Raw genomic sequence first — 27869 nt, 5'->3', positions numbered from 1 at the left:
AGCCAGGCCAGGGCTCAGCTGCAGCACAGCAGGGCTGATGGCCTCCCCTGCCTGTCACTGACAGCTGATGGGGCCCGGCCCCACGGCAGAGCCCACCCGGCTCAGCCCAGCCCAGCCCAGCCGAGACCTCCCATCTGCTCTCAGGGCGGAAGGAAAAAGGGGCTTCCCTGGATTTTTTAACATGTTGTTAACATGTGTATTCACAGAGGTGTGTCCAACTTCCTCAGTGGTTTAACAGATTGGCAGTCCTCAAAGCTAAGGTTTGGAGGAAACTGCTAGCAGCTTCTCTTAGCAAGTCACTTCCATGAATGGCTCCAATGCAAAACCAGCACAAGAAGTCACTGGAACAGATCCTACAAGGAATTTTCAATGGATGACAGTGCAGTGACACAGACATCAGACTGCAAGTATCTGTCAGAGTGTAAGGCGTATAAATTGTTAGCTGTATGCCATGAACATTTCTCTGTGACTTACTGAATTCCACTTTGCAGGACTGGGAAATCAGTTTCTCTTAACTGATTTGATGAAAATTTTGTCACAAAGAAAAATTAAAATAGATTTAAATGTTTAAAAATATCTAAGTTCACTGATCAGCAAATCCTCTTGTTCTTGTTATATTAGACAACATACTAGGAATAGGAATAGCAGATTGGTAAGAACATGTAATACATTTTCTTTTTACCAGATTCCTTAGTTTGGTCCATTTATTAACTCTCCATTCCAAGTTTTTACTTAGAGAGAAACTTTTTAAGCACTACCAGCACCTGCTTCAGAAATCCTTTTTTCTGCTATTCCTGAGTAAAGGGGATCACTCAAAATAAGATACCCACAGGTTCACATACACTGACATATTCAGTATCCTGTCCCACTCCACTTTTTTTGAGTCCTCAGGGTGCTTATTTTTCTAGCAAAACCATTTGTTTGCAGCAGTGACTGGGGACTAGGCACTCACCTGAGTGTCTCAGTGACTCATTCAATTATGTTTAAACAGTACAGACTGGGAGCAACTGCCCTGACCATGCCCTAGAACAGTCCATCTGCACACACACAAAAAAAAAAAAAACCAAAAAAAAACCAAACAGGTACATACTGTCCCAGATAATCCAACTAAGGTCTAGGGACTGCTTCAGGAAGTCGTATTTTATTACCAGGACTGAAGTTTCAGTAAACTTCCTGAGTTTCCCCCCTCATTAAATAATGCCATATCTCTCTTCATCAGACTACTTTTACTGTGTTGAGGAAAACATTTTATGTGTCTAGTGTCAGTAGGAATTTCACTTGATTTGCAACAACTGAAAGAGAAAGAGGGCTTTTTGGTCTGAAATTCTCTGAATAGTTTCTGATGACATTTCAATTTTTAAAGGAGCTTAGCAATCTCCTATCCCTCTGCATACCAGGCAATTTTAAATCACACAAATTTTAAATTTCTTTCAAGCTACCAATCTGCAGAAGTTCTGGTATGAATGTCCTGTTTACTTGCTGCTCTTTAAATCACCAATACTCCCCAGGTGCCACAGTAAACTTTGGAGGGCTACAATCAATTTTGCTCTACTGACCACTGGATGTCTGGCACAGTAATGGTATGAAGTGACTCAGGGAACTAGTGAAAATGAAATTGCCCCACATAAGCCAATCCCAAATCTCTTTGAATGTACAAAAAGACTGAAAGTACTACGAATCTTGTTCTCAGCAGCCAAGCCAGAGAGGTTGGGGAAAAAGAAGTTTGTCTCATCCTGAAGTAATTGTGAAAGGGGCATCAAGATTGGTGATAAGACTGAACCAGCAAAATAAACAATGTTTAGCCCAGTTTTACCACGCCAGCTAACAGAGCCATTCAACCTGGTATGGAGAGGGCAACCAGACCCCAGTGTGCACAACCCTGCTGCCTCTACCATGTCATGACCTCCCCAGGAAGGTGAAACTGGCTGAAGACTATTCCACTCTGCTAATGGGGTATCTAAATAATACCCAAAACAAACATGGAACAAAGTTACAAAATACTGTGGGTAAATGGTTTTGCAATTTGAAAGCAATTTCTTCTTTCCTCACCTGGATTTTGTCCTCATTAAATATTCCATCAATTAGGAAGTATGTCCAGAATACTGGCCACTCACATTCAATATTCTCGAAGAGCTTGAGCTCAGCAGGATCATAGTGCAGCCTGCTTGGATCCTAAAAAAATTCAACCACACTCATTAGTCACAGTGTTCAATTAGTCCCTTATATTCTAACCATAATGGTAGCCTATTTTATACAAATTATAGCATAGAAACCAATAAACCCACCAGAAATAGTTTTCATGCAGTCTCTTGACTTCTTTGTCACATTCACTCTCAAACTTATTTAATGTTCTCTAGACAAATCCATCCTTCCTAGTCTTGGGATCTAAGTGTCTCCCACATGATTGTTACTCTGCCTCAGTTCAAAGATATTTTGGGACGTTTCAGAGATGCCATTTCATTTTAGACACCATAAGCATATCTAAGGGTTAATTTCTTACAGAATTATGAATTAAGTTCTGTCCCTATTAAATGTTTCTTAAACCCTTGGCCTCACTCAAATATGTGTCCTTTCCAGGGGGGATACCCGGATTACCCCCAAATTCATTAAGATGTCTTAGCAGTGATGGAGAACTTCACCCCCATCATGTAAATAAAAGAAAATATGTCTGTAAAGAAGAGATAAAATTCTTCCCATGTCCTTACTGAAAATATACATCATAAATATTACCCCAGAAGTACCTCTCTGGGTGTCTTGTAACCATCTCGGAGAAAGCGACAGCAGCCGTAGCGGCCCTGTAAAAACAGACAACCTTATAGAAAATTTCCCATACACTTCTTCCTCACAGACTAATATCAGCATAAAGGTGTGTGCTGAGTTTTATGGGTCACTTAGGGATCTTCCTCCCTCTCTTCATGCACAGATGAGCCAACCTGGCAACCCTTGTTTAATTAGGATTTTTGGTTTAATAAGAGGTTTTGCTTCTCTCTTTGGAAAACAAAAATAAAGTAAATCCTTACCTGCAATTTGGATATTATTTCACTCTTGGTTACATTAACAAGGTTTACATCCTCCACTGCAAAAGCTGGGTAAGAAATAATAGACAGAAGGCCAGCATCTATCTCCTTTGACGTGGATGCCCTTGGCAACATGGAGTACAGAATAGACTGAGCAAAACAAGAACAGGAAAGAGGGATTTAAAATTATTTGCCTGCTTCAAAAGCTATGTCAAATGCAAATGAGACTACACTGTTTGCAAACTGACAGAGAAGTCTGTGCAGTTATTTTTAACTGAGTTAGAACGAGAATGCTTCACCCTATTCAGTTTAACATGATCTACTAGAAACAGGATAAGCAGCATAGCCTGAAGCCATCCTTATTATGTTACATTCTTGGCTTAGTTAATCAACACTTCATTTAAAAACAAAGGGGAGAGGGTGTTAGGTTTTCCCATAGTAAAGCAAAGAGCAGACTAATTTTTACCTGACAGTGTTCTACTTCATCAGGAAGAACATGAATCACTGATTTGTGTCCTCCATGAGCTCCAAAAAGATCTAGTTCATCAATTGCTTCCAAAGCGGCCTTCAGAAAAAACCAAACCACAACTCAACATTAATAAATATCTTTTAAACCAAGTATATACCCTGGCCCCTGTACTTAACCTCTGAAAGAAATTACATAAAACAGCAGTTTGCCCCACTGATACTTTTTTCATCTTTAAAGAAAAACTTAGCAATATTTTAGAAAAAGTAACTGTTTCAACGAGTAGGATTGATATACTGGTGATCCTTCCTACAATTTAAAGGCAATGCAAAAAAAATGGGAGCTGGGTTTCCAGAGAGACATCATCTAAAAATTGACGTACTTAGTAAAAAATGCTTGTCCTGCCCTACATTTCAAAATAGCCTCCTGTATCAGTGTGGGGCCAAGACCAGCAGTCTCTCTCTCTTGCAGTGCACACAATATCTAACAAATCCTGCTGAAAAGCAAATACACCTTTAACCTTAACGATATTTGTCTTCTGTCTGTCCCTCAGACACCATGTAATGAGGTAGTTGTCAATTACACATTTACATTTATGGCCTTCTGAGATTCATTTAGTATCTCTGTGACCTTGAGCTGAGGGAACCAGAAATATCCACTTTCTTTTAAGTATATCTTCATTTATTTTTCTCTCCAAACTACTTGGAGAAAATTTCTTAAACTAATATTCTGGTGTTTTTAGAATTTACATCTGACTTAATCTTATCATGACAACACATATGACTGTGAGGCTGAAGAATTAAGGAGGAGGAGGGAAAGAAAACCAGAGGCCACTTTATAAGACTGCATCTTACTGAATCTGTCAGATTAATGGTTCAATTAATCTGGTACCCTTCTTGCAATCCCTGGAACAACTGTTCTGAGGTCCTTCAATGAGAGCCATTATCTCAAAAATTTTACACTAAAAATACTCACATCTAAACAAAAGTTTTTATACAATCAGCTAACTATTGCAGTGGCCAAGAAGACCATACAAAGGAAGCCATCAGGTTTGTCAGAGCCCTTAAGCATAACACAGCAGCCATGAAGGAGGTGTCAGGAAAACATTCTCACTTTGGCCATCCCTACGGAGCTCGCGTTCAGTTCAGGGATTCCTTGGTTTGTCTTATCACCACGTTCCCAAATCCCATAATCCTGCAACAATACCATCAAGAAAAAAAATGGCATGATTATACACAAAAGCAATGTTTTGCCCCGTCCCACAACAAATCCTCACCTCTACATTAAATTAGTTTATTATTTCCTTAAAAAAATAGAAAAAAAGGGGCTCCAAGTCTCAAAAGAGACCCTCCTCATGTTTGAATACACCCCAGCAGGATCACGTGTACAGTCACAAATCCCTCCTGTGCATGTTTCTCCCCACGTACCTTCAACTTGGTTTGCTAACAACCTGCCCTTTCTAGAAAGGCCCACAAGACTTATAATTAGACATAAGGAAATATTACTAATTATCAATAAAACCCCCTATTATTATGATAGAACAAGTATACCTCACCCACACAGCAGTAAATCCTCCACAGCCCTCCCAACATCTCCAAAGATGCTGCTTGCACTGTAAAGTACTGAGAGGTTCTGACATCGTCTTGTGGAAAAAACAAGTCCCTATTTTACTTCTCCAGCAATAAATAATTTTCCACCCACACTTGAGCAGTGTTCAGATCATTTACATATAAATAACTACTTACAGCAACTTTGTAGGCAGCTTCTATGTAAAAAACAAGATTCTGGATAAAGGTAACTTCATCAAGGGTGAAGATAATACGTAGCCCTGATGAAAAGAAGGAAAGAGAATAATTATATTGTATCAGAACTGCAATAGCTACTCTACAGTGAGTTTCATGCTTTTGTTTATTTGCTACTAACCCCTGCCCACTGAAATCAAAGGAGAAAACTCATACTGATTTCTAAAGGTCAGGCAGCAAGCCTCAATACTTGCTACTGACAAAACACTTCAAACCCCACCAATACAGACTGTTTCAAAGAGCAACCAAAAACCACCTCTGTGAGAGTGACACTCAGACCATGGGTAAAAAGCAGAGGCAACTGAGCCAGCTCTGGCTCTCCAGAACAGTGCATATCAATTCCTGCAGCCCCCCAGCCCCCTGCCTGCTCAGTGCTCTACCTAGGAACCTTCAAGATGATCAGGTGTCTGCAGGGATCAATTGCAAGGGGCTTCAAGGACAGAAAAACATGGAAGGAAACAAATCTTCCCCCTCACAAGAGGAGTATGATTAAGAAGAACATAAGATAAAACAGCACCAGTAAGACAAGAACACTGATGGCACAAGTGCACCTGACTTGATGTTGCCACTCTCTGAAGAAATGTGGTTGACCCTATGAAGTCTTTAAACATGAGACTTCTCTGACGAGATTCTAAATATCTCATGTATTTGATGCCTTGATTAAAGGCATAGACACTGCCAATTACTATAAATATGAAATTCCACATAAGGCCTATCTCTTTTCCAGAGAAACATGACTTGCTTCTGAGTAATAATTATGTAAAGACCTTTGAAGCTGAATACTACATTTTTTTCCTTTTTAAATAAAAGCTGGACTAGAAAAGGCTGCAACAAAAGGCAAAAATATCTTCTGCTTACCTGATGCAGTCATCTGTGCCAAGAAGAGCAGGTAGAGGGAAGTTGCATCCACTTGTAGGTGCCCCCACTGGTCGTCCCCAACCACCGTGGCACAAGTTGCAGAGTTATACTTGGCATGGAGGCAGTCCTTGGTACTCTGAGTGCGTTTGAACTTCTCTACTTTATCTACCTAAAAAACATCACAAATCTCAAATCTGAAACATTTTGGAAGAAATTCTCGAAATGATTTCAAAATTAACAACTTTTCTTAGGTGAGGACAATCTTGAGGTCTTAATCCTGTTACTACACTCAGTTTTGATTGGTCAGAGGGCTTAAACACAACTCTTGACTTTAGACTCCAGTGAAATCCACATCTCTACAGGAAAGAATACAATTAAATTACCTTATTGAGTTCAGATCTAAACTACAGACATCCATCTTGGTGAAGATCAGTTTGCAAAGGCAAAACTCTGACTTGCTACAAGCATAGTCTCAAAACATTACTTCGACAAGAAGTGGAAGCAAGGTCAGTGTTTTGCTCAAGAGTTTTAAGAAGACTCCCCACACCATCATTGGCACACACACAAAATAAGTCACTCCACAGAATACACTGGAACTACACACTTCCATCAAATGCTTTGTAAATACAACATCTACTAACTCAATCCTATGGCATTACCTGTCTCATCATGCACTGCAAGAGTCCCCGCATCAGCTTCACAACATTCTGCAGGAACAAAACAAACCAGTGATACTTTCTGCCTCATCAGCTCTTACAAACAACATTCAAAAGTGGCAAAGTTCACACCCTCTACTATTGTCCTGCCAAAGGTAAAAAAATGTATATTTGGCCAAAATGTTTTGCATGCTTTTCTTTTTAATACACTGATCAGATTTTATTCCTTCATCCCTGTCTAGGAGAAATCTTTTCCCAAAGTTTCTCTGTAAACAGTGGAACAACTCTCCATGGTCCTTCTATCCAGCCTAAGGAAGTAAGAAGAATGCTATGTCTTGTAAGAATATTAATACTAACAATAAATTTTTTGAATGACAGATCTAGGGAACACTGGTAGGTGACATCAAGGCATTGACGTGACTGTGAAACCTGCAGAGTTTCTTCCACTCTTTATAGAGTACGGCAAAAATCAAGTGACCCATAGAGAAAGGGCTGTAAGTGTGAATGTAGAGAAGTGCAAGACTGTGCATTAAATAATCAACCCTACCTTTTCACCCCAAAAATACAGCCTCAAAATCTGATCATGTAAACTGAGTCAAGCTAATTGTGTCACCATGAACCTGGTTCAAGTAGGACATAGCAGCAAAAAATTTACCCAGTGACTCCAAAACAACAGTAGGACACCAACAGTCCCTCACTTCACATTTAACCCACCTCTGTTTACATTCTCATTTCATTTCATTCATTTACATCTCATATCACATTTACATGTGATACTCACATTCCCAGCTGCAGATTTTAGTATTTAACTGTGTGAGTTATGTTCCCTTCCAATTCTCCAGCACAGGTCCCATCAGTCTGGAGGTTGTAATGCTATGTAGGCGTGTTTGATCACAGCAGAGAAGGTATCAACCTCCATGCACACTCCAAAGACTTCTACTTTAAATGGCATGCTTCTCTATACCGGAAGAACGGTCTAGCAGATAAATTGATGCAAGATCCAAGCAGCCTAGGCCTGATTTTCTGTACCACAACACATCTCATGAGGGACCTCAAGGTTTAATTAGAGAGAGCCTTGTAAACTGGGGCACAAAACCTCTCAGAAGCCTCATTTTCAGCAATCAGCCAACCGATGGAAGTTTGACTTCTACATACTTTTGTTTCGTTTGTAGTTAAATTCAGATGTTAGCCTCTCTACCATCCAGTTCTTCAAATCCTCCTTGCCAGAGATACTGCACACCAACACTGCATGGGCGTTGCTTCCTTTAGAGCACATACTCCAAGGTGAGAAAACCCTGCTGGATTCCAGACACAGCAGCAGTGCGAATGCACTCTCCAAAAACACGACAGTAAGAAAGCCCAAACGGTGGAACTGGTTCATGCTCAGCCTTACGCACCTGCTCGAGCTCGTAGGCTTTGGCTTTGTCCTCATCGCGGTCGGCGTTCTTCCGATACGCCATCCCCAGCCCCCACACGGCCAGGATGCTGTAGATGTTGTCCCGTACCCAGGCATCCTTATGGTCGGCCCCGGCTGAGAGCAGCCCCGTCACTGGGTTCTAACCATGGCAGAAGGAATAAAGACCAAACATTACCACCTCAAGTCCCATCTGCTGTGAAGCATCACTTCTTTCTGTATGAAGGGGTAACAAAGTAAAGATGATTTCCTGCTAAGTGTACACTGCAGCTGCTCATGATTTCTCAACAGAAGTGAGATCCCATCCTTCTTTCCCAAACTCACACAAGTGAAATGCAAAATTCATCTGAACGCTTCAAGTTGTAAAGTTTACAGCATCCAGTCGGACATCTTCATCCACTCAGGGTTAGTAGCTAAGTCACTGAGTGAAATTCAGAATACAACAAGGAAATAGAAATTTAAATTTTACATATTTATGAGGAAAAGAAGGTACTGAGTTAAGACTAGAAACTGAGTGTGGGATATATGCTCCTCTACATAACTGGTCTGTGGCATAATCTTCAGAAAGTAAAAAACCACGAGTGATCTTCTAGGAGACTAAAAAAGTATTTCTATACATCTGCCCACTGGGTTTATGACAGCTAAATGAATGCAAAACCTTTTTTATACCCTCCTATGGAAAATGTACAGGAAAAAATTTCTGAAGATGTTGAAAGGCAGCACTGTCTGAAAAGCAGAGCACTAAGTAGTCTCCTGCATCCCAAATACTCCATTAAATTTTTTATTGCATCATTAATTCCCATCACTTCACTATCCTTAATTTTTTTTTACACCATCTTTCTTGGCCATATATTCTTGACTAACAAAAAAATGAGACAAAGAGGCAAAAAGTCAATAGAACTTTCAATTAAATCAAACCTTTACAGAAAATTTCAGTGAATAAAGATCAGTTGGTAGGGCTGGTGTGACAAGGGGTAAAGATTACTAAAGACTACTCTTACAAAAGCAAAATTTAAAATGACACATCCACCAATTTTTCATTTCTCCCACACACTGGTTCATTCAACTCCTTATTTTTAAAAAGCTGATTTGAGGGGGAGGGGCTTTAGTTACAATTTCCTGGACTCTGCCTGTGAGCAGCACAGGGGTGACAGCCTGACAGACATGACCTGGCACAGTCAGCCCATTGTTATGGCTTAATACAGCAATGCTTAGTGGCTCCCTCAGAGTGGAAATGAAATTCTGCTGCAACAGCCCCACCTCAGCAAGGTCTTCACAAACCAAGCAACTACTGAAGGACTCTTACTTGCCTGTTTGATGGGGAAAGTAGCACATATGAATGCAAACAGCTTAAAAAGCTTTGATCTTGAAAAGTCAAACAAGGAGTAACAGAAGTTCCAGTTCAGCACTGTGCCCACATGATAAAACCCAGGGTCTCAAAAGGCAGACCACATACTCCCAACATTCCTAGAGGACAATTTGTTTCCCTCCCTCCAATGCAGGACAGTAAGTGTTTACTCACCTGCAGCCCTGCCTTGATAGAGATCACTCTGCTGTCTGAGAAATGATAATTTTGGTTTATTTTTCCCTGCTTTCCATGCTGGCTAGCTGCCAGTTGAAAAATAAAAGTTTCTCTGTGTACCAAAATGGAATCCCAGAGAAAGGGCCCATCCAAGACTATTCAGCTCCCAGGGAGGGACTTGTCTAGATAAAGAGGTTGTATTAAACATATTCATGGGTAGTTATCACCATTTCACCACCTTTGACTGCTCTACAAGTTGGTCCCAGCTTTTGGGGTGCACTGGGGCTGGCTCTCATGAACTGACAACACATTAATGTCTTTCCTCATGCACATTCAGAATGTTAGCAGAACAATGTAATATACTAATTAATATTTTAAGTGGCTTTGTTTCAGCTTTTTTAGAAGTGTTTTCTCTTAAAAACCACAATTACTTTCTTCTGTTACCTGCTGACACCATATGAAAACTACAATGTTTACAAGGTGCTAAAGAACCCACAGAAACATTGATTGCACTTAATCCTCATGATGTCAAAGGGATTTTAGCTTAACTAGTACTTCAAGCATTCCATCTATGCAGTGATGGCTAATTAGACTAGCAGGTCTCATCCTGCAAATCACATTGCTCAGAAGATCCAGGGAGCAAAGAATTTTATCAGCACCATGCAGCTGAGAGCACTGCAACAGAAAGCTGATTGCTGGACTAAGACTTTAAACTCTCGCATCGTGCCCAAACCTATTTTTAAATCTATCCATCAATCTGGAGAGAAAAAGGCCCCTCAACAACCCAAACAAAAAAACACACCAGTTCCTACAGGGCAGCAAGTGTCAATAAGCACTTTGGCAGCACATGCACAAAACCAGTGGGGTTCTAAGAAGAGCAGCAAAGCAAGTAATTTAGCCTCTTGCTGAAAGGTGCAAATTAAATAGATTGTCAAATTGATCTGTCAGGTGAAAACATAGGTAGCTCTAGCAAAGCTTGTAGATTTGCTTGTGAAACCAGATGTAACATGATGTGAGTGAGTCTTGGGGATGGTCTCCTGCAGGACCAGGAGCTGGACTTGGTGATTCTTGTGGGTCCCTTCCAACGTGATTCCGTAATACAGCTGGGGTTACCCATAAAGGTATGAGCTTTCCTTATCAGGTCCATATGCTTTTCACTTATAGTACCATAGCAATACTTAAAATGTACATAGATGTTGTTTTGCTATTTCCTAATCTTAAGATTCACATTTTTTTTCCTATGTCATTCAATTCAACAGGTGTAATAAGCAGCTGAGAACATCATTCTGGTGGTGCTTTTCAATGTCTGCTCTGCTTCAGCACCAAAGCATCCCTCTGACCCCTGTCCCTTGGGGTACATGCAACAGATGGCAGGCACACAGGAGCCAGTAGTCTGGTCTTACCCTCCTTTCAAAACCTTTAACAGGATGGAAGCTATCACTGTGTATGCTACACGGACGAACAAGGACAATGCAACATCTGCAAAACAGGAAAAGAAACCTACTGACCTGATCCTGCAAGATACCACAGAGAAAACTGTCAGCCCTGACAGTTGAACCTGTTCTTTGAACACATCTGCCTGGTAGCACAGATATCCTGCATTAAAAATTGCCTCTAAAATCACATTGATCTAGAGTGATTGGAATGAGCACAAGATCAATTGCTGCTACTGAAAAACCTAGCTCCTGGTGTATTAAACACCTGATCAAAGCCCAGTGTTTGTGCACACTCCCTGTTGTCCTTGCTGCACCTCACAGAGGTGAGCATGTCACTGCCCTCTGTCAGGGCACAGCAGCTGATGTGCCAAGGCTGCATTGCTGCAGCTGTGCATGTGAGGTGCAGGGGCACACTCACACATCAGCCCCTGCTGAGCAGCAGCACCTCAGAAGAATTTTAAACACCTTCTGGTTCTTCTGCCAGGCTGCTCCTGGGCAAACCCATGGCTAAAACTCAATTCCCTGGCTCCTTCCTGGGAGGCACAAAGGCAGCACCAACAGCAGTGAAGCAGCAGCACCCAAGCCCATCCAGCCACAGACTTTCTGCACCCAAGAAAGAGACAGTTGCATGTGGCCCAAAGACAACCTTCCTAACTTGCCCAAGCACTGCATCTCTTCACCTGGCTGAACACAACATTGCAGTGAAAAAACCAGGAAGAGTATAAATAAATATATTTTAAAAATCTAGAAACGTGTCTTGAGCATTTCTCTGGGTCCTTTTGGGATACCACTGATCCTCTGCCTTGCTGCTAGCCTGTGAATTGCTTCCCACACAAAGAAGAAAGCTTACCTCCTTTCTCCCACTCTGAATTCTCCCAGACATTGAGCTCTAAGTGGAAAAGGCACAGTCATGAACATTCATCCTATTGCTTTAAATAGCAATTACAAAATTTTTGGTCACCAGTATGAACCCCTGTATTACCATTTACTTACCCTTTTTACTATTGTTAAATATTAATATCATCAAGGCTTTCATGGGGCATGTTTGAGCTCTGAATCTCAGAGGCTCCATATCTCCCCTAATGGAAGCTGTTATCAGCATCCTCATCTTATAAACAAGGAAATAAAGGCAGGCACTGGAAGCCAAAGTGACTTGCCCAAGGTCATCTTGCTGACAAAAGGCAGAGATGGGAACACAACTAAAAGCCTCTCCTGTACATCAGAACAGGAAGAGTCAAAAACTATCTTCTCATGCCACATATACCAATTCTTGCACTTGTTTCTACTGAGTCTACAATAATTTAATACACAAATATAATTTCACAGGTATTTGGACCCTGTGCTCAAAACAATGGTCAGTGACTAAAATCTTACTGACCAAAGTGCATATGGGTCCCAGCCTTTTCTTTCACTGCTTACCAGTTTCTCGCAACTTTCATCAACAAAGCATATTTGGTAACCGATCTGTGCAAAAATCCCTGCTGCTCATCTTTATATACTGGATTGTTTGGTAACTTGTTTAAGCACTGCTGAATACCTTTGGAGTCCTCAGTGCCCACCTGGGTAAAGCAAGCACATTAAGCCGAGAGCACTGTGCTGGCCAAAAAACACAGAGTGCACAAAACCCCCGCCGGAACCACCCCTGCAATTCTCGTTCTTTCGCTGCTCGCCTGCGCAGGCAGCCCCGCCGGACGCCCCAGAGCCCCAGCAGCGCGGAGAGCGGGAGAACAGCCTGGAAGCTCCGGGAGAACAGCCTGGAAGCTCCGGGAGAACAGCCTGGAAGCTCCGGGAGAACAGCCTGGAAGCTCGGGGACGTGCCCGGCCGCACACACGTGCGGCGGGGGCACACAGGGACCCGCACCGCGCTGTGCTGACACTGACAGGCTCGGCACAAAGTCCTGCCCCGAGCTCTTATGTCACCGCGGTGGAATGCTGCTGTTACCATGTGTGCGGACATATATGTATACATGTATATACACACACACATATATATACACACATATACATAGTATGTAGTGTGTATCTATCTATCTATCTAGATAGATACAGTGTGCACAACGGCTGGGTGTGTATCATACGGCCATGAGACATTGTACACACAATACCATTATAATTTACAAGCTCTGACTCGCTGTGTTTTCCACACGATTTCCAAGGTGCACTTACACAAGCGCCCCCAGGATCCGCACCGCCTCAGCATTCCCCGCGCTGTTCCGCAGGCGGGGGCGGGACATGCGGACAGGACGCCGGAGGAGGGATGTTCGTGTCCCTCCTGCAGCCCCCGGCCCCGGCAGCCGCCCCACGCCCCCGGCACGGCCCCGGCCCCACCGCGCCCGGCGCCCCCAGCCCCGAGCAGGCGTCTCGGGGCGGCGGCTGCTCCTCACCTGGTGGCAGAGGATGGTCCGCTGGACCAGGCGGGCGTAGCCGTCCAGGCGCACCCCCGAGTTGCTGCGGCTCCTCATGGCCCCACGGCGGGCCCGGCTGCCCGGCCCGGCCGCGCTCGGGGCGGCGGTACCCGGAGATGGCGGCGGCCTCTCCCCGCCCTCACGGCGAGCGGGGCGGGGCGGCAGCGGCCTCCGCCCTCAGGCACCGCGGGGACGCGGGGACACCCTGCCCGGGGACCGAGCAGAGGAGGGGCCGCCTGCCGTGACAAAAACCCGGCTGTGATTGTGAAAAATAGTGTCGATTATACAGAACCTCTTCGTGAGTTCGTGAAATAAAGCTGAGAACATCAGAATACTTGCTGGAAGCTTTTCTTTCCCCTAGCCTTAAAAAAACCCCACCGTTTTCAGATCTGATCGAATGAAACCACGGAACAGATGTTGCAGAGTAGCTGAAAGTGTGATATTAACTCAAAATTCGGAAAGATTTTTTTCCCCCGTTGTCTTTTTCATTTTTTTTTCTAAGTGAACTTGTAGCATTAACAGAGTTACTATTGTAACTTTTCCTTGCTGTTCTCCCTTCATTGCCCACAGCGGACACTCGTGGTTGAGGCAGCAGCGTTCACAGCCGCGTTCGTTCCTCCGGTGGCGGTCGGACCCCACCTCTGTAGGCTCTGCACAGCACATGGGGACAGAACTGGGAGGTTCAGCATCTCCCTTTGCCAGAGCCAAAACATGGACCAGCTCCCTGCTGCCCTGGGCTCCGCACCGGCCTCCCCCTCCAGCGCACCGCCTTGTAGAGAGACTGCACTTAGGCACCAAGTTTGCTGAGCAGGGCGGTGCCGGCTGTACACGGCAGGTTACTCTTTATCTTTGACTAAGCTTAAAACCTCCTTACAGATGCCCCGGGTTACCTATGCAGCCACAGACTAATGCACAGAATTTTACTTAGTGCTCTGGGCGGGTGTTGCAGCTTTCCCCGAGCTCTGGGCGTCCTGGCTACACAAAGTCCGACAGCCCACGTACCAAAAGGCTACTGTAACACCCAGCATAAAAACACGTTTTCAGCTAGCTTGAGGATGAGCTAAAATATTATGCTGGTGCAAGTGCAAATTTTTACTACAGTATGAGCATGCTATTAAGTGGAAAAGTCAGAAAGGACTCCTATCCCCTAGGAATATATAAAATAAAAAATATATTTTTATTTTGGTGTGTAAAAATAAAAAAAAGAAGACTCTGAGTAGGTCAGTGGAATATGTGTATTCACAGGGAATTTAATTACTGAAGCTAAACTCAGCTATGTGCTTTTGCTTACAGCATTCCTTTAGGACAGCTTCAGCAGTCTTGAGGGCAGGCATTGACTGGACTAACGTCAGGGTTTTCTCTGCTAAAATCCAGATCTTTTAGAACCATGCAAGGTAAAATATGTAGCAGAGAATAAATGCAAAAGCTGGGTCAGCTTTTTCTCCAAGAAGTGACATACTGTTGATCCTGTAATCTGAAGAATTGTAACGCAGCCCAGTATTAATGACACATTTATCTAAAAGACAAAGTTGATATATTTTGTGTTGTAGTTGCTGCAAATTTATTACTTTTTTTACAGTTAAAAATATAAATATAAGGACATTAAATAAATTTACAAGAAACACTGCAAAGGCAATTAGCCAAATAGTTAAAGCATTCACAGAAATGTATTCCAGCTACTAGCATTCCAGGATGGGCTTTTACCAACATGCAGCTAAAACCCTGTGGATAAAATCAACAAATACTTTAAATTCTCACCTTAAAAAGCATAGTCAGAGTAATTTTGGATGTAAGTGACTGAAAGAACTGAAAGAACCTGTGTTGCCCACAGAACCACAATGGGGTTTGAGCACTGAAGAGGTTCAATTGCTGACTCCAACAGAGCCCTAAATAAGAGGCCTGTGATTCATGCTTTTTTGTTGAGGAGAGTGTTTGCAGGGCACCCAACTGAGCCTTCCCCACCAGGAAGCAAAGCCCTTGCTCCCCATCAGCATGCACCTGCTTCATGCAGCCCTCTTTACAGGGCCTGGTACTCTGCAGTCTGGCACCAGTTTGTCCTAGCTTGCTTTGGGAGCATCCAACTTTTGCCCAAGAATGCAAATTGGAAAAGCAGTGGCCATAGCTGCACGTGTGTGTGAGGAAGAAGAGGTAAGACCAGGACTTAGGCCAATTTCTGTGCAGGAGGAATCTTCACAATGTTGCATGGACTTTCAACTGTTTTACACGAAGAGCCCAAATCAAATTTTTTCCAGTAAATGTCATAAGAGGAATGAAATTTTGCTTCAGGAATTACTGAGCTAGAGCCTCAGTATTTGGTTTGCCAATCACAAGACAAAGTACCAGCAGAAATACTCAACTCATTAGAATAGCTCAAGAGCTGCCCCTTAAAAAACAGCCATGCAATGAAACAAAAAAATTCTCAGCTACTAAATATAGCAGCTGTCATTTATTATTTCTATTTTTTCTTCAACTTGCCTCCCCACCCCCTCCAAACTTCTCTTCTTCCATCATTGCAAATGAAAAATGGCAGTGTCTCACCACTCAGTATAAATACTGACCCTGGTGAAATCAATGGCAAAAACTGATGACTTCACTCAAGCCACCAACACAACTTAGTTGTATTTAATAACTTACTGACTACTTTATTTAATACACCATTCATGGCACTGTGCTTGAATTACACCCAATATCTATCCCTCTGTGGTGTACTAGAAGGTAGCTGAAGGTTCAAGACCGATTGTGTTTGTTATTTACAGTTCTGCATCTAGTGAATATATTCTAAACACTGTAAGTGATCCACTTACTGGACAAATTAAGTTTTATAGCATTCTGTGTTAAAGATAATTAACTAAAGAAAATGCAAACTCACAATACTGACTACTTTATTTAATACACCATTCATGGCACTGTGCTTGAATTACACCCAATATCTATCCCTCTGTGGTGTACTAGAAGGTAGCTGAAGGTTCAAGACCGATTGTGTTTGTTATTTACAGTTCTGCATCTAGTGAATATATTCTAAACACTGTAAGTGATCCACTTACTGGACAAATTAATTTTTGTAGCATTCTGTGTCAAAGATAATTAACTAAAGAAAAATGCAAACTCACAAAAAAAGTTACAAACAAAATACCAATTACTTTCCTATACATAGGTATATTTAAATTTATATTACAAGAAATAAATATAAAAGTATAATTGAGATGCTTAAAGGTTGATATTTTCTGCTTATGTACATTACTGCAGTTTCCTACTAAAACGTACAAAAAGTTGAAGACAGTGCAGCTAACATTTTTAAAGTTAACATCGTTTGTATGCACAAATTGTAACTTTCTACATTTATACAGTACTACTAAGCATTATATGCAGATAAACTTAATTATAATGAAAAAAGTCTAAATAAAACTTTTGTTTAAATGTTAAAAAACCCCTCAAAAAACCCACTGTGATGAAGAAACAAAATGGAAGTGTGCCATCTGTAATCTGACATCCAAGACCTTGTCAAAATAGTAGGTTCTTTTTCTTTTTTTTTTCTTTTTTTTTTTTTTAATAATTGACCTTGTCAATCCATTGCATGGCTGCCTTGAAGTTCCAGTACCATATATTAAATAAAACCAGTTCTTGGTCTGCTCACATTATGTAAAACTGCTAAAGAAAAACTCTACTTCACACTGTAAAACAATGTGCTGTTTAAAAGGAAATCACATTTTCTCCATAGAACTTAGGCTTCCTCTCTTTGAAGTCCTTCTGAGTGAGATTTGGCTTTTTTGGCTGCCAGTATCATCCTTGTCTTGGAATACAAGTTGTTTGCCTGAAAAGTCATGGAGACACACATCACCATTCTGTACACTGAAACAAACACCATTCTTCTCGCTGGAAAGATGGCCTGTTGAAACAAAAAAGTGCATTCCCTATCAGAAAGGTTCAGAATCAAGCCTCTCGTGCTTTTTTTAGTCACTATAAGGAGTTCATACACTCTCATTTTATTCCTGCAACAATTTTAAAATGTGTATTGTTAGTAAATATTTTGTATAAATTTCTTTTCCTGTGTGAAATCCTGATATTTAAGAGATGTTAATATATTTATGCACAATGATTCCATATTTTAAGCAATGAAGGTCACAATTCTCAAAATGTAGACTTGACTTTGGAATAAGTATCACTAGATAACATGCAAAATACTCCTCATTTTAATGATTTGCTTTATTGAATTAAGTTTTAAAGGTATCAGGTGTGCCATGCCTCTGAAAGAAGAGTGTTTGAGTACAAGGAATTCAACTTACAGCATTTACTTCTGAAGGACAATCAGAACAAGGCCTAGGTCTGATCATGAGTCAAAACCATACTTAGACTACAGAGAATCTTACACATTTAGGTGAATCCACAATGAACACATCTAATAATACCATTTCTGACTGAAGCCTTTTAATGAAATGCTCCATAAATGTTTAGTTCACTGAATAAATCTCCTGCCCCTATGCATCACATTCTAAACATTATTAATGAGAATTTTGGTGGTTTTTTTTTTTTTTTTGTTCTAAGTACTTGTGCAAACACTTCAATTTAGACTTTTAAAAAAATTACTTATTAATTTAAGCAGCCATCAAGCACTTAAACAGGCACAAATATAGATAGGGTAAGATGAGCAGGAGAGCTTTGTTCATTAATTCAAATAAGAAAAAGGTTGAAATGATAGAAAATAACCATGCTTCCTAACACTGTGATTGTTTTTTAACCCCCTGCCTGCCTAACACTGTTTTATCTTAGGAGTGTTCAGAATAACTGTGCCCTAATGTTGGGGCAAAAGCTGAGAAGAAAATAAGGCTTTTCTGTGAACAAATTCAGAAAGGTGGTTTGTGTTCCTCAGTGAGGAAATCTGCAGGTTCAGTCATGTGATACCTAATTGTAGTTTCTGAAACATGCAAATCTGCAAGAGAAAAACTGAAAATAAGGAAATATTAGAATGCCATGAAAAGATGAAGTGCAGTAGGAAAGCAAAGTCACAGGCTATACAGACATTCCAAACTTACCACAGTAAGTAATTCAGTCCTGAATCTGAAATAGCATTTTAGTAGAAGCAGTGAGGCTAAAACTGTCAAGTGTTTACAGCTCAGTGTATTTGTGACATAGGTCTTAATTTCTAGAGTGTTTTTGGTTCTGAAGGTCACTTTTTAAAATGAAGTGTTGCAATGTTATTTTCAAGTTCCAGCTTTGAGAGGAGAGCAATCAGGTACAGCAAACTAGAAGGTCCCAAGTTCCTATCTAACAGCAGTCTAATACCTTTTGGAAGCATTAGCCCAGCTTTTCTGAGATACAACTGCTCCATGTTTGGAAGGTTAGGTGTAAGAATTGCCTCCAAGAGCTTTACTGGGAGGTATCCAAGCACAGGTATAGCCTTTTCTTACAGTAGTCCTAAGGACCCAAAAGAATTATTTAGTCAAGCTGTGCAGGCAAGGTATCCTGCAACCCTGATATGAATAGAGAATGTGGTACGAGGTTCACAGCACTTGAAATAGACAATAAAATAGGAAATTGGGGGGGGTCACCAGAGACATCCATGTTTGTAAGTGTACAGGAACAAGGTTTTGCCAAAGTTCTTTCAGCTGCTTGTGTCTAAGAAGCTTTTGGCACAGGACACACAGACACACTGGAAAGGTCTGATTATGTGAATATAGTAGGACAGAATTGGAGCACAGCCAACAGAATTGGCATCACTCAATGGTTTAGATCATCAATTTAGTATCTCATTCTAAAATAACCAAAAGAACAAGACTTTTTCCAGAGAGCTGGAACAGGCTCATTCATTCAGTTGCTACAACAAACAAATTCAATAGAACATTTCTGCTCTTTCTTTCTGTTGAGAAAAGCAGTCAAAATGCTTTTGTAGCTTGGTATAAGCAGGTCAGATGTTGCAGGGAGAGATGGCTTCTTTCATCAGAGCAATTAACACAGCAGGGAAAAAAGAACCCTACAAGACACACAGGTTTTTGTACCTGAAAATTTTTCTCTTTGAAAGGAAATACTTCTACCTAAAAATATTGCCTTACTTTGTGTCTAATGATAGTGAGTGTCACTGAATTCTGGTTCTCAACTGATCTGTTAGATAAAAAGTATGTTAATTATTGCATTATGTGTATCCAAACAGGAAGATTTTACAAAGGAATGTGATGGAAAAAAACCCCAATAACCTCAATTTAGAAAGCTGTACAGGTCATGTCCAAATACCATCTCCTGAAGTGTTGTGATTGCTCTGCAATATGCAATTAGTACACTCAAAGGAACAGTAACCTCTAAGCCACGTATTAATTCCATAGCTTTTACTTTGTACATCTGAGAGGTTATCTGCTAATATAATCTTGTTGATTATGTGCTGTCTTCTGACAGCATAGGCCAAGAAATGAGGACAACACAGCCTCTCCAAGCATGTTCAACAACTCCATAATAAACATTCTAGTTGATGACATGACTTCTTAGCCTCAGCTCTTGATCAGTTGGGAAAAATACCTCAGGCACACAGGAGTAATGTCTTCTGAGTTTTTCTTGACTTAGGGTTTTATACATTAGAGATTTGTAAGTTATTTTTCTGTTTGAAAAATTGATTAGTAAGTCAAATTAATATTTTTTATTAATTAGTAATACTAATTACTAATCAGCACCATGATATGTGCCCTGCAAGAGTGTGAAAAACTAGATTATGTTCACAGTTTTTAATAAGCACTTTTAATAGTGATTTATATCTAGCTTTCTCAACAGACAAATAAGCCACAGCAAATTGCAAGTGAAATTGAGCACAGTGCTACTTACATCTGCATTTCAACTGCTCAGGAAGAGCAGAGGGCAGCAGTGCAGAGGACAGTACTACGTTAGAACAGGAAGGATGGAGAATTTTAGTTCTGAAGAAATACTATTTTGCATTATACTTACCATTTCCATTTGCATGGACTGAATAATCATTATTCATTAGCAGTGTTGTAGAGTTAGTGGAGTTACTGTTTGATTGCAGGGAGTTGGAAGAACTGGATACTCCTTGATTTACAGTCTGCTTCTTTAAACCATTTGTAGCAGTTCTACTCCAGTCTAAAACAGGAAATAATACAATTCACACAAGCACTATATAAAAATATAGTTAATAATGCAACTGAATTGATATAAAACCAAGGCTTTACACACTTGCAGTATTCTAGATAGAATTATATTGTAAGAATTTAATGAGTCTTGATGTCTAAAATTATTTAAATTTAGCTCCTTTTCTCTTATCCCTTTTTAAAATACAAGTAGCCAACTGTCATAGTTTTACAACTGCAGACTAGATCAGAAAAATAACTGAAGCGCAGTTGATTCTCTAAGTGAAAGTGTATAAAAATACATGGCTTTACAAGAGGGAAACTACTTAGTAACAAAATAACATAAAGTAATTAATTTTTAGGTATAAACCATGCTTCACTTTGTTTTTGTGGAAATAACTGGTAAAACTATGGCTGACTCACAAGCTGGAATAAATCTTACCGTTTCTAACTGACCAAAAGTCTTCTGCAAAGACATGCCTTTACCCTGCAGTGGAAGAGGTCATCTCTTAGCAGTTAGCAGCTTAAGACCACAGCATGTAGACATGCAAGCGCTGCATCAGCTACCACCTTCAAAGAGTATAATTTTGGAGGTTTACTGTATCTTGGATAATAAATTAGAACTGCAACTGCAGCAACATGATCAACTGGGTTTTTTGAATTTTTTTGGTTTTTTTTTTTGTAATTATTACAAAATGCCAGGAACTTAACATTAAATATAAGAATTCAGAAGTTAAAAAAAGTTTGATATTTACCAGAGTTTTCAGCCAGCCTGAATTTCCCACAACAAAGATATCTTCTCCACTGTTTACGGACATTCTCCTTTGTTACACAATAGAAGATGAAAATGAAGAACCCTGCAAAGCAATAACATAAAAGATTGTTGCAAAATTCACTTTTACTACTTCCTAATGAACAATGTTTTGGTTTTCTTTCATTTCTTTTAAATTTCTACTAGAAAGTAATGACACCTTTCTTTGCTGAAAAAGTTTACAACTCTGAATGCCGCAGAGCACTTTTTTCTTACATAGATTAATCATACACACAAAACAAAAACCAACAAATACAACCAAATACACGAGGTACATAAAGTTTCCTTTTATCAAATAAAAAGGGAAAAATTCTGTTGATCTTGAAATTTACTTAATGCTTTTGGAAAAGAGTTCAAAGCAACGTCAAAGAGAGGGTGTATACCACACTATCGGACTATGAAGCCTTTTTAGCACATCCTGTTACATCTTTTATTAGCAGCTAACATGTTACCACCAATGTTACAAAATTTGGAGCACTCATCCAAAGAAAATAATTCATATCTAAAATAATAATAGATGGTACCCCCTTTACCACAATTTCAAATGTTCATTAGAAGGGATGGTGCTCATCCCATCTCCTCCCAGTGCCTCATTAAAGTCTCTTTGTCTATTCCCCATTCACTACTAACTACTAACTGACACAGGGTGGCATCCCACTTTCCCTGCTTAGAAGTTCATCAGAATTGCCCCCATTTAATGGAAAGGGACACTCAATCTTTGCACAGTTTCCAATCTGAAGTGGGAAACAGTTGTATTAGGTTTAGAATGAATAGTAAATAATAGTAAGTCAACACAGCAAATAGGGGAAAGGTGTATACATTGAACAGCAACTTTCACTGCTTCAGTCTCTCTGGGAAACCATCCAGTCAGTCATCTAAGGGCCATTTAAACAGAAGTTTGGATCCAAACTTCAGAAGGACAATTGAGGTATATTTAGGACACTGGGGACAGCTACAATATACTTATATATAAGTATAAGTATATGAGATACAACTGCTCCATGTTTGGAAGGTTTTTTATAAAAAAACCTTCTGTTTATAAAAAAGTCTATGCAGCAACTCTGCTTTTGGATATGTCCAGTAGCACCCTAGGCTTTGCAAAACTTTATGTTTTCATATCTACTTCTCATAAATTCTTAGTACTCTATAGGCCATTCTTAAGAGTTGGGTCACTAACTTTTAGATGTTTCAGCCTTGCCTGTCTCAATAACCCTTTGCTGAATGCCAAAACTCCTCCAGAAGCCTTAGGGGAACTGAAGAAATTATACTGTTTTCACTACACTAATTGCATTATAACGTGAACAATTTAAAGTAACCGAGTATTCAAAATGCATCTGTTTATTAGTGGAAACACAGTCACTTCCAGGGATAGCTGGTTTGAATACACTTTTGAAATATCAATATTTATAAATATACCATACCTGTATAAACAGTATCTAGTTTTTCTGTACCTTATCATAACAAAACTGCAATTTAAGGTTACTATAAAGCAGTATCATCTCATCTCTAAAATAATTAACACGCTAATGCACATATCAAATTTAAATTTTTATTGCTGAATCAAGAAAATTATGTTTCAAAATATTTGGTTTCTTATATTATAGGCAGGGAGCTCTTACATGGAGGACAAACTTACCTTGCAAAGTGTTGAAAATTGTAAAGAGGTAAGTAAATACCTCATTTACTGTGAAGAAAGCAAACCCCCAAGTAATTCCCAACAAGAATGTGAGGCCAGCAACACTTCTAAGATCTTGGATACTGGTTTTCCTTTGAGCACCGAGTTGTTTCTTCTTTTTGATACGACAGAGCTGGATCAGCACAACAATGAACATGCTGATATTGATCAGGAATATCAGGCAGAAGTATCCCACAGCAGTAATATAGAAGACAATTCTATTTTTGATCCAGCAGCTAGAACAGAAGAACAGTCTGTCAACCATTATCAGAAACAGAAACTAAGTCAAATAAACATGAGACAAACTTGTAGTTTCTTCCATGCAAACCATTTTTGCCTTTTACAAGAAAAGTATTTTTTTTGACCAAAGGATATGAACCTTCATAAAGGTAACAACCCTAAAACACATGAAGTACTGTGGAGTTATACTATTTCAAAGCACTACTATGGCTTTCTTGCCTTCCCCCTCTTCACTCTAAAGAAAAGCAATTTGTAGGTCCTCCCTCCATGCCCCCCTCCACCCTCACATCCCCCAGAGCACCTCCCTTTAACTCACAATTCATCAGGTCCATTTATGGAAACCTTTCCAGTGGTTATAAGTCCATAATTATCTGGTGATACTGCCAACACAATGGACACAACTACTGCTGGTAACCCTAAAAGATTATGAGAAAACACATACATAAAAATCCTAAATGAGACAGTATTATGAGAACTTGAAATTATTATATTTTGCTACAAAATCTACATATTGTTTCTGAAATCTGGCTGTTGAATTCTGATGATTACTAGCTGTCTGAAAAATTGCAGCATTCAAACTGCTCAGGAGCACAGCTGGCAAAGAAACAAGAGGAGTCCTTCACAGCCAGCTCCTAAACTTTCTGAATAAACCAACAAATACCATCAGTCTTCAAACTGATTTAGACTCTTACAGGATAACCAATTTTCTTTCTTACATATGTTTTAAGAAAGAAACAGGAGATAAAAATCAGGCTTGAATGTCTTCATCCTCTATCCAGTTAGATCAGGTTTTGCTGCTTTTTGTTAGCAACAGTGCTATTCCAGAAATGGAATATATACTTATTGGTATTTATTCTCAGAATAATGGAAACATCCACATTCAAAATTGGTTCTATTGTACTAGCACAAGGAAAATTCATTATCACTTTGCTTTGCAGAAACTTCAGTTCTGCAGCTGGGGGGACTCCATGCCTCAGAAAGGTGGAACATATATCATAACATTTAATGATTGCCTAATTTTAATTTCTAACCTGTATCACATTCACTGAAATACTTGATAAGAGGAATTATCTATTTACCATAAAAAAGGAAAAAAAATACATACCCCAACCAACAGCACAAAATTTAAGAATGTATTTCCGTACATAGGTGTTAAAGACTTTCACAAGGGCCAGATACATGTGGAAAGCTTCCAGACCCATCCAGGTAAAGGAAACCAAGAGGAAATAGTGAAGAAATACTGCAACTGCAATGCATAGGCCTCGTGTATCATACAGTGCAATCCATGAGTCAAGGAGAAAAACTAAGTTGAGTAGAAGTAATGCAGCACACAGCTGAATAAGTATTTTGGAGGGGTAGTCTCTCCGGATTTTCCTAAAAAAAAAAAAAAAGAAAATTCATGTGATGACATCAGCTGTCCATGGATCCCTGGCTTACTTCCTCTCTTGCAGTCCTTGGCATTCACAAATGACAAGAAAAAAAAATTACATTTTCATTCATATACAATGCATCATGCGTTGCATTTATACATGGAGACAACAATTTACAATGTACTTACAAATTAATAGTCTGTATATATAAAGCTTTTTAGAAAAGCTTACATAAATATAAACAATCTTGGAGTCAGTGTTTAGTACCATGGGTTGTTTTTTTTTCCATTGTATGTTGGACTTACTGTTACATTGCCACCCAAACCCAATAGGTGTCTGTTCCTTATTGCTAAACTAGATCAAGCTTTTGACTGGGCATCTAAAGCCTTGATAGAGACAAGTCCCAGTCTTAGAATAATGAGAGAATAAAGAAAGAACACAAATGCTTTTAAAAATGCTAAAATTCTTTACTGCTTTTTGTATGTTGTATCTTAAATACATTCCTTCATACTTCTATTATGATAATCCATTATAAAATACTTCAGAGTGCTGGTTCTTCACTTCTTACTGCCTAGAGGCTCATGATAATTCAGTTGTTCATAAGATTAACATTTCTGAAAACTGAATCAACATCTTCCTGGTGGACTAGCCAAATCTGTGCATTATTTGTGGGGATAGAATCCATAACTATTGAAAAGGATTTCTCAGTGAAGACTACAATCAATCACAATTGAAGAATAATGGGATCTCAGCTGAATGGGTACTTACTCAAAGGCTATGTAGGTCACAAGAGTAACAGAAAGAAAAATTGCAGAGAGGCCACAGCCTATATATGATATAAAAGTCAGTACCAATTCTTGTGTGGGATTCAAAGGAGTATTTCCATACAAGTCCTAAAACAGAAACAGAAGTTATTTTCAGAGAACAGGTTTATTTAATGGAAAAGTATAAAGAAAAATTTAAAAAATCAAAACATACCTTTCCCTCTACACTTACCAAAAAAAAAAAAAAAAAAGGACTCCATTCCTTTCATCATGGCTCTTAAAAAAGGTAGGTTAGATTAAAAAAAAAGCCAATCTAGTCTTGTAAAGAGCAAGGACTCCATGATCCTTATGGGTCCCTTCCCGTCCAGCTTGAGATATTATTTTATAATTCTATGACCCTAATTACCCTAATTGTGAAACTCCATTTGATTAAAAACCCATTTTTTTTTATTTATTTTATCAAATATTATTTTATTTATTTTATCAAATTTTATTTCCTAAATTTTATTTAGAGTATAAACAGCTGCCTCAATGCAAAAGCTGCAGCAATTAAAGAATTTTTTTTTCCTCTAGTGGAAGTCATGGACTCTCATTCAACAAGGAGTTTAAACATGTGCCTAACTGTATGGCTATCTGTACTAACACTAAAGTGAATAGAACCTCAGTATTATTTATTAGGTTGTATGGGCTTATTGGATCTTGACTTGCTTAAGACAACTCAAGGTTAAATGCGTTCTTGAATAAGGGCAAGATTGCATAATTTTGAAAATAATTACCATCAAAACTGCAAAACTTGTGAGATGGTTGCATGAACAGACTGTTTCATTTACTCTACTTTCTTTGACTGTGCAACCTTCATATGACCAGCCTCCATGTCCACCTGTTAAAAAAAGCAGCTTTGTTATTCATAAAAGGCTTCATTTATATTAACATGAATTAACATAACTAAAACAGCATAGCATCTTGGGTGATCTCAAGTACTTACCATTTTTATTGAAGTCCCAAAAAACACATCTAACTGTTGAATTATCCTGTTTAGGAGTAAAAAGAAAAAAAATGACTTATTAAACTGTGAGTTTAGGATCAAATTATCTCTGAATGATCTAATTCAGGCAAGAATAAACACTGTATATATAAACACTGTACAGCAAATATGCCTGTTTTACGTGAATACAAAATTAATTTAGGTGCATAAAAGGATTAATATTACAAACTGCATTCAAAAATATGCTGAACAAATTTCAAGTCACCAGACAGGAGCTAGCTAGCTCTTATGCTTATGCAAATATTCTGTTCCTGGTAGAACCTTTTGAATGCTCTTCCAATGTCTTCCCACACCATACAAATTCTTGAGATTTCTCCTCCTTCCAGACTTTGTAACTTGTGAAGTCATGACCACACAGAAAAGGAAAAACCTTTTCATTTGGAAAGATCTGATCACTTCCTACTATCACAATGTTAAACACACAGAAATTTCCTCGCACACATGCAAATTCTATAAATACCAGCAGCAATACACTATACTGTTATAAAAACTAATACTTCTACAGTTATATCTCAAAACTCATTATGTCAAAACAAGTAAAGACACCACTAAGCCAACTCCTGAAAAAAGCTCCAGATGCATTAGCGGAATCCTCACATTTTTCAGTTTCAAATAATTGAATATTTAAAACTTTCTTATGATATGAGATAGAAGACTTTAATCCTTGATGCTCATTTCAGAAAGAGACGGTGTATAAGAATCCTAATACTTCCAGATGACACAATCCTGTGTTTCAGTTCCCTTAAGAATAAATACTTATTTATTTTCTGGCCATACAACACCCACAAATGTCTTGACTGCAGCATCTGCCATAGCAACCCACACTGTCAGTCTTCCCTCTAAGAGCTTTTATTCTTTGTAGATTAAAACAGATGAGTAAGTAAGAAAGATAAAAATCTGGATGAATTTGGGATAGAGCAAAATTACCTTACACTACTTGAGAACCAAAATTTATACCAGTGGCAAATAAGCAAACAGGAGTGGTTTTAATTTCTGGGTGGAGATGAAGTGTCCACACTAGTAAAGCAGAACAAGCTGACCTGTATTCTTAGTAAAATGTTTCCACCACAACAGCTTCAGTGGAAGCAACAAAACTGTACTTTAAGTCTGCCAAAATGTAAATTTTACCTGATTAGGCTTGATATTCTGCAAAATGACAGTAACATTTGCCGTTAAGTTACTAATTGTGAGGTTAGCAACACTTGATGATATAACACTGCTGATTAAAGATGCATTCTTCAAGGACAGATCCTGGAATGACAAAAAAAGCTCCAGATTTTAAAATCCTAAAGGAAGCAGTACTAGAGTACAGCACCCACAAGCT

General features: G+C 39.4%; 2 protein-coding genes across 5 annotated transcripts in view; both read right to left on the bottom strand.

The window, feature by feature from the left end:
* PHKA2 (phosphorylase kinase regulatory subunit alpha 2) overlaps window positions 1-13704 on the bottom strand; it is a 44076-nt gene extending 30372 nt beyond the window's left edge. For all 3 annotated transcript variants that reach the window (XM_039714172.1, XM_039714174.1, XM_039714173.1), the window contains exons 1-10: window positions 13556-13704; window positions 8197-8355; window positions 6803-6850; window positions 6144-6312; window positions 5229-5311; window positions 4597-4677; window positions 3484-3582; window positions 3021-3167; window positions 2742-2795; window positions 2050-2172 (exon numbers count right to left, since the gene is read on the bottom strand). In XM_039714172.1, the coding sequence (XP_039570106.1) occupies window positions 2050-2172; window positions 2742-2795; window positions 3021-3167; window positions 3484-3582; window positions 4597-4677; window positions 5229-5311; window positions 6144-6312; window positions 6803-6850; window positions 8197-8355; window positions 13556-13633 (1041 nt within the window). In that variant the 5' untranslated portion in view covers window positions 13634-13704. The remainder of the gene's footprint in view (window positions 1-2049; window positions 2173-2741; window positions 2796-3020; window positions 3168-3483; window positions 3583-4596; window positions 4678-5228; window positions 5312-6143; window positions 6313-6802; window positions 6851-8196; window positions 8356-13555) is intronic.
* A 3403-nt stretch (window positions 13705-17107) lies between these two features.
* Window positions 17108-27869, bottom strand: part of ADGRG2 (adhesion G protein-coupled receptor G2) — a 57885-nt gene continuing 47123 nt past the window's right edge. For both annotated transcript variants that reach the window (XM_039714495.1, XM_039714496.1), the window contains exons 19-28: window positions 27674-27796; window positions 26486-26531; window positions 26277-26380; window positions 25505-25629; window positions 24472-24740; window positions 23683-23782; window positions 23088-23362; window positions 21396-21497; window positions 20501-20653; window positions 17108-17462 (exon numbers count right to left, since the gene is read on the bottom strand). In XM_039714495.1, coding sequence (XP_039570429.1) covers window positions 17278-17462; window positions 20501-20653; window positions 21396-21497; window positions 23088-23362; window positions 23683-23782; window positions 24472-24740; window positions 25505-25629; window positions 26277-26380; window positions 26486-26531; window positions 27674-27796 — 1482 coding nt within the window. In that variant the 3' untranslated portion in view covers window positions 17108-17277. The remainder of the gene's footprint in view (window positions 17463-20500; window positions 20654-21395; window positions 21498-23087; window positions 23363-23682; window positions 23783-24471; window positions 24741-25504; window positions 25630-26276; window positions 26381-26485; window positions 26532-27673; window positions 27797-27869) is intronic.

This window comes from Passer montanus, unplaced genomic scaffold (assembly GCF_014805655.1).
Source record: "Passer montanus isolate IOZ18808 unplaced genomic scaffold, ASM1480565v1 scaffold3, whole genome shotgun sequence".
NCBI classification, from domain to species: Eukaryota; Metazoa; Chordata; class Aves; order Passeriformes; family Passeridae; genus Passer; species Passer montanus.
The sequence above is the reverse complement of the archived record's forward strand: the minus strand, read 5'-3'. Positions and strand labels throughout refer to the sequence as shown.